This window comes from Poecilia formosa, unplaced genomic scaffold (assembly GCF_000485575.1).
Source record: "Poecilia formosa unplaced genomic scaffold, Poecilia_formosa-5.1.2 Scaffold474, whole genome shotgun sequence".
NCBI classification, from domain to species: Eukaryota; Metazoa; Chordata; class Actinopteri; order Cyprinodontiformes; family Poeciliidae; genus Poecilia; species Poecilia formosa.
This window is the reverse complement of record NW_006800413.1, coordinates 150309-165140: the sequence shown is the minus strand read 5'-3', so window position 1 is coordinate 165140 and position 14832 is coordinate 150309. Positions and strand designations below refer to the sequence as shown.

Sequence of the window (14832 nt, the reverse complement as noted above, 5' to 3'; positions counted from 1 at the left end):
GGATTAAAAAAAAAAAAAAAAGACTCGCAGCTGCAAGATCTCTGTGTAGTTCTGCTGATAACGACAGATAAGAGCTGCGAGGTCGCAGAGGTCCGACGGCGGGGGCTCCTCCATTCACCAGGAGCGGTACCGCATTCCTTTGTTTCAGCATCTCGTCGCAGGCAAGATGCTTGCGCAAGTAAAGAGGAGTGGGCTGACTTGAAACCAGGAAGCTTCCACGGCCCACTTCCTGTTTTAGCACTTCACCCAAATAAAAGTGATGCTGCTGTATCGTATAAATATATTTAGAAAACTCACAGATTCCACTGAACGACAGATTTAGCTTGACAGAATGAGAACATGACTTCTTATTAAAAGATTTTTTTTTTTTTGCATCTGCTGAAAGTCAAACCTGCAGTTATGATCTTCATAAACAGAACCTCTCGCTCATGACTGTCTACTTCAGAAAATATGGAGGGAAAATTCAATCAGTCTGTTTTGTGCATTCACTATAAAAGATTACAAAACCAAACATTTGTTAGCCTAATTTACCTTCCTAAGTTTTCTGGAGCCGTGTAGCACCTTTCTGCTGGTGTCTTCTGCCACTAAACCTCCTGTAACTGTCAGGTTCATTTTAAATTTGAGCTTATTTCTTTGCCAGGTTTTCAGTGACACCGTCACTAGTCAGAATTAAGCAGCATAGCTTTCTTTTTTTTTTTGTTGTTGTTGCACATTTCTTTTTGGATTGCTACGCTGCTGATAAACCTAAAATCTTCACACGGAAAGAGGGCTCTAGCAGCTTGAGATGTCTTGTTATCTTCTGAGATACATTCAGCAGCTCTAGTGTCAGAGGCAACCGAGCAGCCCGCAGCATGATGCAACCTCTACTCTGTAATGCGGGTGTACTTAAGATGACTAAGGCTGAAATATTTATCTGTATTTCTGTGTAATGTTCTTTCTTTTGCTGAGCCTACACAGTTCACGGAGCAGTCAAGAGGAAGTTCCTCCTTTTTTTTTTTTTTTTTTTTATCTCTGAAGCGCCTTTAACTCAAAAGCTTTCGTTTCGGTATGATCGTATGTTTTAACCACTTCTCCATAAATGTTTATGATGCCATGGTTCTCTCAAATAGGCTCCTAACAAGCTGCTACTTTTCAAGGCTGTGATGAAATTCAGATGTTGTTACCAGTGAAAGAAATAGCTCAACTTTTAAGAAGTGGGGTTGTCTTCAGCGGTAGTGAGTAATCAGTATCTTTCTAGCGGTGGATAACTCTGTTAGCATCTTCACTGTGATACCACAGAGCCTAATTTTTTCGACTTAAAGCTGCCAGAGAGGGACCCAGACATGAGCAGACTTCCTCCATGTTGAAACCAGTGTAATCTCAGAGGAGCCTTTGTGGTGACTGACATTTTCTGAACATTTAAACTGCTGCCACATTTTGACTGCAGTTTACTACGGGTTGTAATTTGTTGCTGTGATTGTGGACCAACCAGTGGTAGTTTTGCTGTTGTTCCTTTGGGAAATGTATTTATTTGTTTATTCAGAGCTGCAGTGTGCAACTGTAAGGACAGAAAAATGTCTTTGCTTATTTGTTTAAACTGTCATTATGTTGATAATGTGTGAAGTAACCAAGCTCCTCCAGCTGGCTCCACTGCCATCTCCAGAAATGCAATACTCCTGGCGAGACACAACCAATCAGAGCCAGGAGGAGTGTCTTAGCGCTTTCACTCATGCTTGTGTACACGCTGCTGAATGTGCTAATGGCAGAGAAACAACTTCCAGGAAATCTGTTTATCCGCCGTCTTCGGAGGCTGCGCTAACTAGCCTGAGCATTCACTTCTGGCTCTGTTGTGGTGAACCACAAAGCATAGCAGAGAGAAAGGGGGAGGATGTGAGCAGCGCGTACATGAGCATGACAGACAGTGCTAACCTAACACTGTCCTCCTGATGGTGATTGGTTGTTTCTGATGACCCGGTGTATTTCTTAACACATGGAGGAGGCAGAGGAACTAGTTTTTTGTTTGTTTGTTTTTTGCAGATTATCTGTGCCTTAGCAAACTGTAGTGATACTTTTAACAAATTAAAAACTTTTTTTTTTACAACAGTTACATACTACTATACTTTTACATTAGACAATTGGAAAAATCTACAAAAAATAAACTCATACCAGCTAAGCTTAGAAGCTGTTTAGATTTTTTTTTTTTTTTTTAATACTTAAGATAAATGTGTCTTCATTGTTTCTTTGGGTCTTCATACTGTCACAGTCGTTACTACAGTTGTTGATAAACCTAAAAGGTGATGCAGAGGTGGGGGGACTGCAATCTCCCTGGCAGATAGAGGTGACCGAACGCGATTCCTCTCACTTTCACTACCTCTATCTGTTGCCCTTTATGCAGGGAAGTATGAAGTGGTGTGCTTCCTGACTAAAACTTCTTTCTTCTCTTTCAACAGCCAACCATCGCTGCTCTTGAGCAAGACACTCTGGTTCATTAAAGAGCCCATGAAGTTTCTCAGCTGCCCACTGTGGATAAATTAAGATTTCTTACAAAGAAAGAGGAAATCAAAGGTCTCCGGGGCTGAAATAAGAGATAGAGGAATGTGAGCGCGCGGGGCTTCAGGAGAGGGGGCAGCGTGAGGACAGACAGGCAGCGTTCCTCCTGTCAGGCCGCTTGAGAAGAGCCAGGTGACTGCAGGCGGATGGGGGGGTGGGAGGTCAGAGGCTGCGCTACTCTGGAAATACTTTAGGTGGCAAAAGGAGCATCTGAGGTCAAAAGCATCGCGGCATCGGACCTGGTGAAGTGATTGGATCAGGGCTCCGTCTTTGGCCTCTTTAGACTCTGGTGTGGTGAAAGTGTTTTTAATTTGAGAGTTTCAAAAGAGGAAGAGGTTGGCATTACAAATACTAGTGGGGTTCAGTTTCCTTTCACTGCAGATTTCACTTCACTCTCTCTGTTATGAATATTTTACAACATGACTGCTGGATGAAAGAGTTCACAAAAACAACCTAAAGTACAATTCGAATATTTAAAAAAAAGAAAGGTGGAATAAAACATTACATGCACAATGGGTACAGATTAGAGCAAAACCTTGAAAATGGATTTGAATTATTTTTGCATAATTAGGGATTTCACATGAGACCATGTTTGTTTTTAAAAGAAAGCTTGGCCCTTTTGATGCTTCTTTGTTTTCTTGTGCCTTTACTTACACGGGGACGTTAAGCCAACTCTAATCCCTTTTCCTGCAACACTTTGGCAGAAATGCGTGTGTGTGTTGATGGAGTGGAGAGAGAGAGAGAGAGGGGGGGGAGGGGAACGTTTGGTGGAGGTCCTCACTACAGTATTTCTCTAAATGTGCGCTGCACAACTTTGGCAGTCGAGGGGAATGTGACGACGGAGTATCATGCTCGCCCCTCAGAGTGTTTTCTCACAGGAAAACCGCTCAGGATGCAAACGGGGGGCTTTGAGCATACGTGTGACTTTTTTTTTTTTCTCTCTTCAGCTCTATTTAGACCTTTATTTTTATTTTTTATTTTTATTTTTTTTCCAGGAAGACTAGGTTGTGGAGCTCACGGAGCAGAGCTATAATAAGACCGGTAGAGCAATGTGAGCCTCAGAGTTGCCAGTAAAACGGAGTGTAAACGATAATGTGACACCATTCAAAGCTATGTGCACTCAAGGGATTAAACCTAAATCAGTGGTTAGCAACCGCAGTGAAAATGCCATTGCATCATTTTTTTTAATAACGATAATAGCTGCTATTTTCTTTCCGCATTTTAACAAGACGTCATTATTGTTAATTTCTATCACCGTTTTCTCAGCCAGAAAAACATTCATTGAAATTCAAATGAAAGTTCAGCGAAAAAAAAAAAAAAGATTTTGTTTCTGTTTGCTATTTTCTAAGCTTCAGATCTCCTAATGTATTCCACGTTCATAATCGAATTCCGGGATAGTATTGCATTGGACAATTTAAAATGCAAATATTAATACATTTCCAGAGCAATAAGTGCCTTACGCAGCTGTTAGCCTCCCTAAAACGCAACAAAACTTACTGACAAACATTCGTTGGATCTCAATTTGGTGAAATATTCCTTTTATTAAGCTGGTTTTGATTTTATTCCCAGATGCAAATTCAGAATTGAGAGGGAACTGGAATGCAGGATAAGCAGCCACCAGGTTCAGACCTGGTTACTGTCATCTGCTGCAGCTTTGACTGGGACTTCTCATAACTTTCCCCCCCTGAGATCCTGGAACAACTCTTTGTTCTGCTGTCGATTCTCAGCTCAACACTTTGTCGTTACGTTGCAAATAAAGCAGCATCTCGATGAATTAGTGATTTATTAAAGCAGTTTGTTTCTGAAATTCATTTTGAAATTGTACCTCATGTCTGTCGGTTATACATGACTTGCAGGATATTGAGGAAGGTTAAGTACTTAAAAGTTTTGCAGTTTACCAGTTATTGAGCACTTTCACTTCAGTATATCCAATGCCAGGTTGATGCTTCTGCTGCTCCTGGGAGTGTGTGTGGCATAGAGCTGATCTGTGATTAATGCTCAGATGATAAAGTCCAGACTGCTTAGTCAAGCACAGTGTTGCCTTGGTTACTAAAGCAGGTGTTGCTACTTTTTTATCCTTGTTTTCATGTGAAATGAACATTTTCTACTAAACAGATATGAGTTGTAGCAAAATCCCCCAAAGTGCTTGACGTATATCTCTCATCATGTAAGGAAAGCTATGTCAATCTAAATTGTTTGTTACTGAAATAGATTAGTTTTGCTTCGGGTTTTTTTGTTTTGACGGGTATCCCTTCATTTCCTCTGACAACCACCTGCAGCAGCTCAACTACCACACCTTGTGAACTGCGGCCATAAGCAAACCAAATAATGAACCAGCGACATTTTCAGAGGTTTGTGAGCATGCATTTACAGGTTGCTGGTCTGCATGCTGACCTGACTGTTACAGAAGTTTGTCCATGACGCTAAGCCACACTAAAACGTACAGGTTATTCTTATCGGTTTTATAGAGAACCTTTAAATAGCCCAGACAGAGCTGCTAAGCGTTTAGTAGGCAGTTTAACTGAAAAACTGTGTCCGCGCCTATCTTTCCGGTCAATCTGTGGGAGGGAGGGGTTTGGAGAGAGAGCTCGCGTGTCGCTGAAGCGGAGTCGGCTGCTGGCACGCGCCCCTGCTGACGCGCTCTCGGAGAAAGTTCTGATCAAGCCGCCGTTGTCCGGCCGGCTGCGCGTGCGCTCTGCTCGCTTTTAAAACAACCCCGCAGTCCGACTCTTTTCCTGCCTCAGACGCTCCGGGTTTGACTTCGGACCAGCGCGTCATGTAGCCTCTCGAGCGCCCTGCCGATGCTTGTTGCGGATATTTTAAAGCGGATAAGTTGCGGGGAGCGCGTGAGGTTGAACTGGTGGAGGTGGGGGGATCCGGTGAAACGCCGGGGCCGAAGACCACCATGCTCCGGCCGTGGGCTACGCACTGGGTCATGTTTGTGCTGGTGTGCCGGGCTGTGGCACAGTATTCTAGTGACCTGTGCAGCTGGAGAGGAAGGTGAGGATGAAGGATTAATAACCTTATAACGATGTCGTCGATAAGATGCTGTTCTTTTGTTGTTTTTTTTTCCTCAGAGAAATTCAAATTTATGTTTTGACCGTCTGTTAAGGATGAATTCTGAAAACGCATACTCTCGATTTTTTTTTCTTCAGTTAGAACAGATAAGATCTTAACTACACCGACTTCTTTTTTTCTTGAGCAAGATTGTACATATGTTCAGGAAGGCCAAGCTAAGGTCCTATTAAACAGGCTAATCCAGAGGTTCCCAAATTGTGGGGCGCCCCCCCGGGGGAGGTGGGGAGGAAGCCTTCTGGATGAGAAAAAAAAAACATGAACGCTGTATGCGCTGGGTTTTTACCTTAGAATTACCAACTCTCTGTTATTCTTATGTCAATTTGATACAGTAGGGGCTTTCACACTTCCAATATCTGTGTCTTCTGTCACTTTTATCAGCAGTTAAAACTGTTTAATCCGTTGTTAACATGTGGTAACCTGTTTTCCGAGCCTTCTTTAAACGCAACATGAGCGCTACGATCCTCGCGCTGGGTTTACACCTGCGCGGCAGTGAAGGAGACCTGCTAATGCTGTGCAGAGCTACTCAGGTGTGTTAGAGTCATGGCAGCAAACCAGCAAAACGCAAATAATTTTACACAGTTTTTCCCACAAACTAACCGACTGAGTTGAGTAAAGCTGTGGGATGCAGGTAAAGTTAGCTAAAAGATGACTAGCTAATACCAATATCACTTTAAGCTTAACAAGTAGCTTGTAGGCTTCTGGTGTTGTTGTCTATGTTCAGCTAGGTATATTCATTTTGCCCCACAGGCATTGTTCAACCAGACAGCCATTTGTAATCCATAGGGGAGGCCCAGAAAAAGTTTGGGAACCACTGGGCTAATCTAAGTTTATAAGTTAAATATCTACTGGTCCCTGCGCGTCATTGCCTGTGGTTTCTGTTGCAATGACTCCAGTCCTGCTCGCATTTCTTTTCTGAATGTCACTCTTAAGAAAACGACTCCCAAAACAGGCAGACCAAAAAATAAAAAGATGCCTCGAGTGTGATTAACTGTCTGACCACGTTCTCCGGGCGCCTTATCCGGAGAACGTTCTCCTTCCTGAAGGCTCTCCGTTACAGGGATGTCGGTTCTTATCTTAGGTAAATACACCCACAGGGCGCCTTTGATCGCTCCTTCAAATCCCCCGCTCATAAAAGATGTAAGCCAACACTGCGTTGTAAAGTTGACTCGCCTCTTACTTCTAACGATTTTTTTTATCAGATCCTGCGGGTTGTCGTTGCTCATGCACGTCGAGACAAATGAAACGATTTGTTTGGTGTTTGTCAACACCTGTTGAGAGTTCAGTTTCAGTTGATCTCTTGTGGCAAAGCATTCAGACCTCCGGATATATTTCCACATTTTTGTCACATTTCAACCACAAACCGCTGCTGTTTGGCTTGGGGGAAGGGCTATTTATAAATCTGAATGGTGTGATGTGCATATATATTTGCATATATTCAACCCTGTTTACTCTTTTTACACGTGAAAGAAGGTGCTCTTGTTAGATGAGACTTAAGCTGAACTTTTTTGGCTTACATGCAAAATAGTAAGTGTGACAGAGAACTAGCACTCTGAACACATCCTCCATGTTATAAAACATGGTGGTGGGAGCATCATGCTGTGGGGAAAGGTGAGCTTCTCAAGAGTTTGTAGAAAACTGAATTGTTCAGGGAAATATGCAACGAGAACTACAATAGAGTAGCTTAGATCACAGCATTTTCCTGCCCTATAATGGCCTTTGCCTGAGTCTAGTTGAGAATCTTTGTCAAGATTTAAAAATCTAAGCAGTTTTCAGATTTTTAATTGTAAACAAATTATAAGTGAAGCATGAATCTTAATCCTTCCACTTAACAATTGTCCCACTCTTCTTGTCTGTTTCGTAAAATGCTAATGTAATAAGTTTTAGCTTGTAGCTAGAAAATGTGACACTGGTCATAATTTTTAATTCCATCTCTTTGTAATAACTCTTAATAAAGTCATCTTCTCTCTGTCTGCAGCGGTTTGAGTCATGAAGCTCATCGCAGAGACGTGGAGCAGGTCTACCTCCGCTGCTCCCAGGGGTCCCTGGAGTGGCTCTACCCCACCGGGGCCATCATCGTCAACGTGCGACCCAACACCGAGTCTTCATCCAGGCGCACGGCCGACGTCTTCGTCTGCATCAAGCCTCAGACCTTCTCCCAGGTGGTTTAGAAACAAAACCTGCAGCTGGTCATTTGCCTGGTTGTTTCACACTGTCTGAACGACTTCTCCCGCTCCTCCTCCTGTTCAGGGTTCTCATGTGTACCTGGAGCACGAAGGAGACCTGAGGCTGCTGCTTTCAGACGCCGACCAGGCGCAGGGCGCGGTGCGCTGTTTCAGCCTGAAGGAGGGGGCTCTGTTTGTGGAGGCCGTCCCTCAGAGAGACATAAGCAGGAAGATCACAGCGTTCCAGTATGAGCTGGTGCCCAGTCAGGGACCAGGGGCCCATATGTACCCATACCTGCATCAAGGGCCAGGTACCAGGAAGCCTATTTCTGTTTTTCCAAAGGCACTGAACACATGCTTTTTTTTGTTTGTTTTTTTGTTTTATAAGATGCAATAAATTTCAAACTTTCAGTCTTTAATGCCAGAAATTCCCTGCCATTGAAATCGTGATATTTAGGTGTAACTAGACATGATTTTTCCACAAACTTGATTGTTGGGTCATTACAGTAGGTATGAGATGTAATCAGAGCTATGCTGTAATATTAGGTGCAGAATATTTAAATGCGTTACATTAAAGATAGTTGATTGTGCATTTAAGTAACTTGAAGATAATGTGCAAACTCTGATCTGCTGAACTGAGAATAATTTATGGTTTTGCATCAACACTAACTTACAAATCTTTTTTTTTTTTTTTAAGGTCTCATTTTGCTTTCTTTTTAGTTTAAATATTTTCATGGAAGTTTTTTTTTTGGGCAACAAAGTTCACAAAAACAATACCCCACCTCAACCACTGCTGTGGATATATTAAATATAAACCAAACAGGATTGGCTGTAAATATAGACTTTCTATGACTGAGACTCGTAAAAAAAACTGTCTTCAGTCAGAAGCTTCTTTAAATACGCTGTGATACAGACAGCTACCACAGATCTTTTCTGCCCACAGCCATCACCAACTACAATAAGACTTTGAAAAATCTTGAATTAATATAATTTACAGCAACATTTAATATCCATTTCAGATCATTCAGGTATTTTGAATTGAACTGAATTGATTTCTTCACTCAGGTATCTTGTTGTTTTATACAGTTTCACCTTCGTATTTATAAAATCTAAGAAATTTCTTTCGGTTTGATGGTTCTATCACAAATTTGCTTTAGAGAAACATTAACACACGTTTGGAATTTAATCTTTGCATCATTAACTTTTCTTGGTAAATTATCTACGATGGTTCTGTGGCTTCTGGCGCTCTGAAAGCAGAAACTGAGTTCTGCAGACTAGCAGTGGCGATCTAAAAAAAAAAAAAAAAGGTTTTGTGAGCCAGAAGACATGTCGCCGTTCAATCTTTGTTTCTTCGTCGTAACCTTGATGAGGCCTTCCTCCCGCCCTTCCTCTCTCCCTCAAGTGAGCCGCACGTATGAAAACAAACAGACCAATCAAAAAGAGTCCTGTCAGGGTCAAGCACAAGGGTCAGCCAGTCCTTCCTCCGCTGCCAGTCAAAACTGACACCACCCATCCCCCGATCCACCACCGTGTCTTCCCCTCTCCTTAAAGGAAGATCTCTGAGCTGCCCACCCGCACGCACGTGTGAAGCGGTGAGGCGGGGAACGACAGAGAAGAAAGCCTCCCCAGTGAAGTTTCCTGCCAGGGTGTGCGTCTGGCGTTTTAGTGCTGTTTTTATAGCTGCCAGGGTCGAAGGTTAATCCCCCGATTCAGTCTGCTTTTTCTCAGTTCTAGTCACCTGCTTTGCTCATTCATGCACACTTTATTTCTTTTGATCTCTTTGGATAAACACCCTCCTGCACGCAGGAGTGCGGAGAGAACTGGGAGCAGACTCACAGGCCTGTTTTGTTCTGCTTTCCCACCACTCATACACATGGAAAGTCAGTCTTTGAAAGAGCAAGTATTGGATTTTTTGGTGTATCTGGCTAAAAACTGGATTTTTTGAAAACAATGTTGTAGCACAGGGGAGGCCTTTTAGTGTTCATTCACACCAGCCCTGTTCAGTTCGTTTCAGCAGAACTCTAGTTGGTTTGTCTATAGAGTCCGGTTTGTTTGGGCGGTTGGGAATATGCAATCGAACTCTAGTGCAGACCAAAGAAAAATAAATCTAACTCTGGTCTGTCTACAAACCCAGGTCTCTGTTGGGATGCATATGTGAATTTCAAGCAAACCGGCAACCGACCCAAAAGCAAGAACCGGACTATTGTGCAGGGCATTCTGGGCAAATACAAAAAAGAAACGAGAGACTAGCGCTAGCAGGAGAAATGGCTCATGCCAAAAGTAAAATCCTACAAACCGCTAAAATCTGATGCTACTGCAGTTTTGCTTACATTTTTTAAAGAATGAGGACAACTTGTGCATTACCTTGGTTATTGAAGCAGGCATTGCTATTACAGAGGGTTTGTGAACTTCAGTGGTTCTTAGTGCAGCGCCACTACAGAGGAGGATGGGAAACAGGCTTTTCAAAGGGTTTGCATCATTTCACACAGTGCAGTGTGAAAGTCAACTACACCAGCTGAAAATGTAACATGTTGCAATTTTAGTCCCCAATCGAACCGATTCCAGAGCACCTTCCTTCCTTCCTTCCTTCCTTCCTTTTACCTCCTGTTAATGTTTATATTGTTTATGTTTATATTCTATTATTTTTAATGCTGACTATTGATTTGTGTACAACAAATCTGAGCAACAGTGCACTTTTGTTTCCAGTTTCCCCAAGATTTGTCCCACTTTCAAATTTCCAAACGTGCTGAAAAGGTTAATGATCTAGAAGAAATAGTTGTCAAAAGCAAACCCACAAATCAGTGTTAACCTCTGATTATGACATTGGTTCTGATTTATACTTTGTGTTTATGTTTTCTCGACCTGCTGATGTGACACAGCTATTTCAATATAGTCAATGTTTCTGAGAAGATGTACCTTCTTCATCTTGATGAAGCCGATGAAAGAAAAATCATCTAGAGTAGTTTAGTTGGAACCCAAGTTTTAGGTAGCTAATTTTGATGAAATAAGCTATGAAAATAGGAACTTGTGTGTTTTTATTAGGGCTACCTAATATGTCCCACTTTCTGATTTAGTGACCTGTAAGCCCTGCTCGGATCAAGACGTCCTCATGGCTGTCTGCACCAGTGATTTTGGTAAATGCATCAACACATAAGCACACAGTGGAGAATGAAGAATGGTCTGCTGGCAGCAGATGTCGACTTTGGAAACAGCTGTTAGCAAGATTTTACAGATTATGTAACTCTTACAAGTCAAAGACAAAGGGAAAAATTTACCTCCTCTGTTTTGCTGAATGATTTTAAAATGTAACTTTTATAACACGGTAAACAGCAAAAATTAAAGTTCAGTCTTGGTCTTTCCTAAACCAAAGCTCCTCCTGCTGGTTTTATCAACATTTCAAAGTACTAACATGAGAGCAGTCTGCCTTCTTATCCGATCCTTAGAAGAAAGTAACTAAATAGATTTTGCTGATGTAACCACATATAACACATGGTGTAAAACTCAAGGTCATTTCATTTCCCCTGCCTTGTCTTCTCCTGTCCAATCTTTCAAGCTGGCTGTGGCACTTTTGGAGATGCAGCATCGGGCTCAAACCAGCACCCCGTTGTCACGGCGACTCTGCGTCGACTTTTTCACCAAAAGAGCGGCCTGTTTGCGTGGGGCGGAGCCAGAGGACAGGGCTGGAGAGGACGGGTCAGCGTTCCCGCTGCGTGCGTCGTGCCTCCAGGAGAGGACGAGTACCTCCTGACCGGCTCCGTGCACTTCGGTGAGGCGTGGCTCGGCTGTGCGCCTCGCTATAGAGACTTCTTGAAGCTGTACGCCGAAGCAGTGAACGCAGGAACAAACCCCTGCCACGTAGACACGAACTGAGAGATTTCTGGTGGGAGAAGATTCGCCTTAAAACGAAGGAGTTATGGGTAAAAATACTGGAGCATAGATCAGGAAAGGACAAACCTCCACTGATGTGGTCCGGGTTTTGTTGTCAAACAGACTGACTGCGCTGCCTCCGTTTGACTACTCTTGTGAACTGCAAGTGTATTTCTGTACAGAATGACTGATTTCTGTAAAGTGATATTTGCGCCTTGCTTGTTGTTGCGATGATGGCCTTATTGCTATTTCTAGAAATGAAAGTTTGCTTTGTAAAAAGCTTCCTGTAAATTTTAGCCTTCTGAGAGAAGACTACGGTATGCAGCTCTGTGAGTCTATGTGTACTGAATTTGTGTGTGATTTGCAAATGAGTCTAAGTGGCTTATACATATTTACAGAAAAATAAACCTGGTGTCTTTTTATGAACAAAAGGTAAACTGAACAGTCTGTGGTTTTGTTACTGAACTACAATGAACTCAAGAGAAACTGTGCAATGAAAATGAAGGAAGATCCAACATCGTAATAAATGTAAGCAAAAGAATATTATCTGGCAACTTAACCAATATGAAAAAATCATGTGAGTGACCACTAGTTAGTAGCAGGGATGGAAAAATCAGAGCTAATTCTTTATATTTGGCATCTTCTCTGTGACACTCGGTGTTCATTTATTTTTTGTGTGTGTGCAAAGTGAAGCAAAGTTACTTTTTTCACCTCCATCCCTCCCAAAAACACCCAGCCTGTTCAACAGCAAGAGCAAAAATATGTTTCTCTCGAGTTTCATGAAAGATGCTTCATGCTGCTCCATCCAGCAGTAGCCAAACAGACCAAAAGAGCCACTTTTAGATAGCAGAGTGAGATGAATGGTTACTTTGATGTTTGATATGTTGGAGTGAAAGAGCTGGAGGATATGTGAATGACCTTAGACGGGTGTTTGGACGCCTCTCCCTATACGTCTGCTGTCAACAGCAGTGTGTGTAATGCTTTCTCTCCTTCCTCAGGAAGAGCAGGAATGGATGGAATGTCACCTTCCTGCTCTCGCCTTCACTCTCACACACACCATTAGCCTGGTGGAAACCAGTCCTTGTTCTGTGTGCAGATGGGTCTGGACTCTCTGGTACTGAAACAGTTGCTTCCTGGAGGTGTGGGTTCCAGGAAGTGGGTGAATCATTTCAGTGATTTTACCCAATCACTGAAGTTTGGCCGTGACGTACGTAATGCACTGGTGCAACGATACAAAGCTTACCGTAAACTGCCTACACTGTAGACAATCATCCTCCACTACAGATAGAGGAGCGCTGACTTGAACCAGGTAGCTGTTTCATTTTCAATATTTGAAAATGTGGTCAACTTGAACTGACCGGCTTCGTTCACTTCCTCTGCTGCTACTGCTAAACCTACAGATTACAATTCTAAAACAGTGTAAAATAACTAACATCATCATTCAAAGCCTCTCTTTCTGATTGGCCCAGTAGAAATTTTACCGGAGAAATCCACTGCAATGGGAGAAAGTCCAGAGGGAGAAATTAAGTGAGATTAGAATTGAGCAGAATTGCACAGGAAGGCAACGGCCAGGATAAAACTTTATAAAAGTAAATTTTCTTTCGTATTATCTCACTTTTAGAATTTTAGACGAGTTAATATTACCATAATTATTTATTTTTGCTAAATCCATTTCAATTATGTGCTTCAAAATGAGAAGTTTCCATACACTGATGTTACTTTCGCTTTGGGAAAGCCCTGATAATGATAGTATGAGTTAGTGGGCCTCATATTGAGGTACATTTCTGGATCCATTTTTAGGCAACACCTGCAACACACTTCCATTCTTGTGAGATCATAGAGAAATCAAAAACAAATCATCCATGCTTGTGTGGTTTCTCCCTGGGTACTCCAACTTCCTCCCAAAGTCCAAAAACATGACTTGGTGCTCAAGGTCCTGGTTAGTCTTTACGCGAATGCATGTTTGCCCTGTGTGTCTCTTGTTCTGTGATGGACTGGCGACCTGTCCAGGCAGCACCTCACCTCTCGCCTAATGGCTGCTGGAGATAAGCACCAGCCCTCCAGAGACCCTGCAAAGATAAGAAAGAGTATAAACAATGGATGGATGAATTGTACATTTGTCTGATTCCTCTGCTAGTCCTGGAAAATAACACCTTGCAACGTGAAGTGAAAACCTCATGGTGTTCGGATAGCTGCACACTCAGAGGAGACGCTATGCTGTCGCTTTTCTTCTAGCTTCTTTAACTTTAATAATAAAGCTTTTCCTCTGTGCTGTCATAATGTTGGCTTGAGTGACACTAATATTACAAATGTTTCAGTTTTCTCTAACTTCATATTGTATAAAACACCAAGCAGCTCTTCAGAATAATAATAATAAGACTAGAATTATGTTGTCAACAAAAGTTAAATATGAAGCATCATTCAGTGATCACCAACGACATTAAAAGTTTAAACAAGTACAAATGAGGCAACGGCATGGCCTCAAAATTTGCAGACTATTTTTTTTAATTCGAGTTTTTGCACAGTGAAATGATTTGTTTTTGTATATGACCTACTGATTTAACATGAAATAGAGTGAGTGGTAGTGTAACAGAAGAGGGAACAGGAACGAGACATCCAGACGTAGTAAAAAGGTCCAAGATAGATGCCATAAAACTGAGAGGGCCGTCCGTGCAACGCCTCCTGTCTTCACCGAGGGATGTGTGTGCGTGTGTGTGTGTGTGTGTGTGTGTGTGTGTGTGCGGCATGTGTGTTTATGTTGGGTTGAAGTCCGAGAAGACCTCAACACGCGTCTTACGCGCTGCTCAGCTCCAAACCGAGCACTCTGCAGAAACCCAACTCCACCCCCCTCCAACAGCAACATCCATAACAACCGGCCCTGGAAACAGCCCAGCTCGGCCTGCCATCCCTGCTAATTCGGGACACACTTATCCCTCCGCACGGCGGTCTTAATGTCAACCTTTCTGAGCGAGAGTGTGTGAGATATGAAAAGAGTTTGTGCTGCAGTATGCGAGAGGCACAGCTGAGCGGTCAGCTGGACGCGACGGGAATGGCTGAGCTCGGGGAAAACACACACACTGACATTCTGCAATGCGCTGGCCAGGGGTGGGGTCAGTTGTTGAACATGGTGGAATAATATTTTAGGTTGTGTGTGTGTGTGTGTGTGTGTGTGTGTGTGTGTGTGTGTGCGTGCGTG

The 14832-nt window shown here is 42.7% G+C and overlaps 1 protein-coding gene across 1 annotated transcript; it reads left to right on the top strand.

The window, feature by feature from the left end:
• The first annotated feature begins 5135 nt into the window (after positions 1 to 5135).
• Positions 5136 to 12078, top strand: LOC103156325 (meteorin-like protein). The gene is made up of 5 exons (XM_007578322.2): positions 5136 to 5529; positions 7583 to 7766; positions 7855 to 8080; positions 10844 to 10903; positions 11323 to 12078. The coding sequence occupies exons 1-5, from the start codon at positions 5435 to 5437 to the stop codon at positions 11637 to 11639; spliced, it is 882 nt and encodes a 293-aa protein (XP_007578384.1). The 5' UTR covers positions 5136 to 5434; the 3' UTR covers positions 11640 to 12078.
• Positions 12079 to 14832: the final 2754 nt, after the last annotated feature.